The 2,020-nt window shown below is 31.9% G+C and overlaps 1 protein-coding gene across 1 annotated transcript; it reads right to left on the bottom strand.

Annotated features, from left to right (window-relative positions):
* Positions 1 to 1,138: 1,138 nt before the first annotated feature.
* On the bottom strand, positions 1,139 to 1,844 carry LOC105460314 (odorant receptor coreceptor-like; the record flags this gene model as incomplete). Its single annotated transcript, XM_011706758.1, has 4 exons — positions 1,139 to 1,189; positions 1,273 to 1,405; positions 1,480 to 1,616; positions 1,754 to 1,844. Coding segments are annotated over 4 exons (412 nt in total), but the record flags the coding sequence as incomplete, so codon positions are not given.
* Positions 1,845 to 2,020: the final 176 nt, after the last annotated feature.

The raw sequence follows: 2,020 nt of genomic DNA, 5'->3' as shown, positions 1-2,020 counted from the left end.
ATAATCTTATATTCACATATGTAATCCTTATATCGATATTAATAAAAGAGGCGATAAATCAGCTTTTGTTTTTAATTCTTTGCGTTGTGCCGTACCTGCATGAGCGCGCCAACTTTAGACAATCTAATTAGTTAACTTTAAACACTTATAATTAAAAAACTATTATAGTCTCAAAATTTTTGTATTGGAACTTTCGTCTTAAAATGATCTCAGGAATCTACCCTTAAGCGTTGATCCGGTTTTTACGGAACACCCTGTATATTATTTTATTTGATGTATAATATATGTAATATATTATACATCTGTAAACCATTTCTTTCATGGTTATTTTACTGCATACTGTCTTAATCATCAGATATCATTAGAACATGATATGTCAAAGGACGATAATAATGTAAAGAACGACATTGAGCTTTGCACGATCTAAATGAGAACGTTTAAAAAATTTATTACATATCTTTTTGATCTGTATATTTTAGTAATATCTGTCGTTGCTTTACCGTTGTAAAATTTTCTATCAAAAAACCGTATATTTTGCCGGCGCCCAAGGCCCAAGCCTCGATGTTCTTTCTCATGACGAAAAAGAGGAATCTCTGTTCCCTCACGGGTATTTTATATCAAGAGCTATGATATTTCAATCACCGTTACACATAAAGAGTACATGTCATAAGTAACAGTTTACTCTGAGAACTATAATTACTATTTGAATTGACGAGCTTACCACGTACGTATTACGTACGCGAAATACAAATAAAACATATTAAAATTTATTTTTCATATAATTTATTACTTTGCGTAATAATTTACATTTAATAATAAAATTAATAAAATTAATAAATGAAATATATCAGCATTTGGAATAAATATCATAGTTTCTTTATACTTATTTCTTCATTTTCCATTTCTGCTTATTTCATTTCTTCATTTTCCATTTCTGCTTATTTCTTTCTAACTCATGGCTTTATTCGCAAAATAATGAGATTTAAAATTATGTTTAATGATATTTTAATAGTGTAAATAAATTACTCGTAACTAATAAGTTAAATGTAAGTATTACTTCGACTAAACGATACCTGCTACTATAAAGTAATCTTGTGATTGCACAAAGGTACTAGCCAAATCGTATATTGATCATCGATTACTGAAAAGACGCAAGTACGGTAAAATATGACACCGCAGACTGTATCACCTTTAAGAGAAAAGCATTCTTAAAAAAGAAGGAATTTCGGAAGAATGTCGCGATAAAATTTTATATTTCTAAGTAATCTTTACCGTGGTGAAGTTCTTTAGAGAAAAGATGTAAATCTTGCCGGCACTAAAAAAATTCGGTTGCATGCTCCGTTGCATCACGTACAGGAGTAGCCTTTGCGATTTTACAGGTAGGTTGTACCAAGAAGAGTTATATCTGCAATAATTTTACATCTCAATGAACATTAATCTCTCGATTTTGAGCAATGACGATTAAAATTATTATTTTACATCTTATCGCCTATTTGCATACTGTGCTCGATCAGTCTCTGGCCTTGAAAACTGAAGTAGAACAAGTGGATCACTTGAGTAATGACGTATAATGTGTATCTCATCGCTTCTAAAACTTCGTTTAACTGCATCGCGATCTCGAAAATGATAAATACAATATTTTAATCTCTCGCTTCAGCCTTAATCAACGCAAACGCGAGTGATACACAAACACGATCTATCTCGAAAAGTGCATGTATCACAAAATAAATTGCAACAACAAATAGACATGTACTTGTAGCAGGGAAACGCTCATCGTAACAGTAACTATTAGTATTTGTACGGCAAAAGTAACGCAGAAGGTGCTTTCAAGAAGCTCCGCGAATCTGCAAACAAATTTTGCGATATATCAACAGTTTCTTTTTTCTTTTTACATTTTAATACAATATTGCATGAAATTACCGTAAAGCTCGCCAGTGTGCGCACACTGAGATCGCAATCTTCCGATGGTATACATCGTTCGGATTAGTAATATTTATTGCGTCGTCACGAACGTTACGAG

This window comes from Wasmannia auropunctata, unplaced genomic scaffold (genome assembly GCF_000956235.1).
Source record: "Wasmannia auropunctata unplaced genomic scaffold, wasmannia.A_1.0 LD324456.1, whole genome shotgun sequence".
Lineage (NCBI taxonomy): Eukaryota > Metazoa > Arthropoda > Insecta > Hymenoptera > Formicidae > Wasmannia > Wasmannia auropunctata.
The sequence above is the reverse complement of the archived record's forward strand: the minus strand, read 5'-3'. Positions and strand labels throughout refer to the sequence as shown.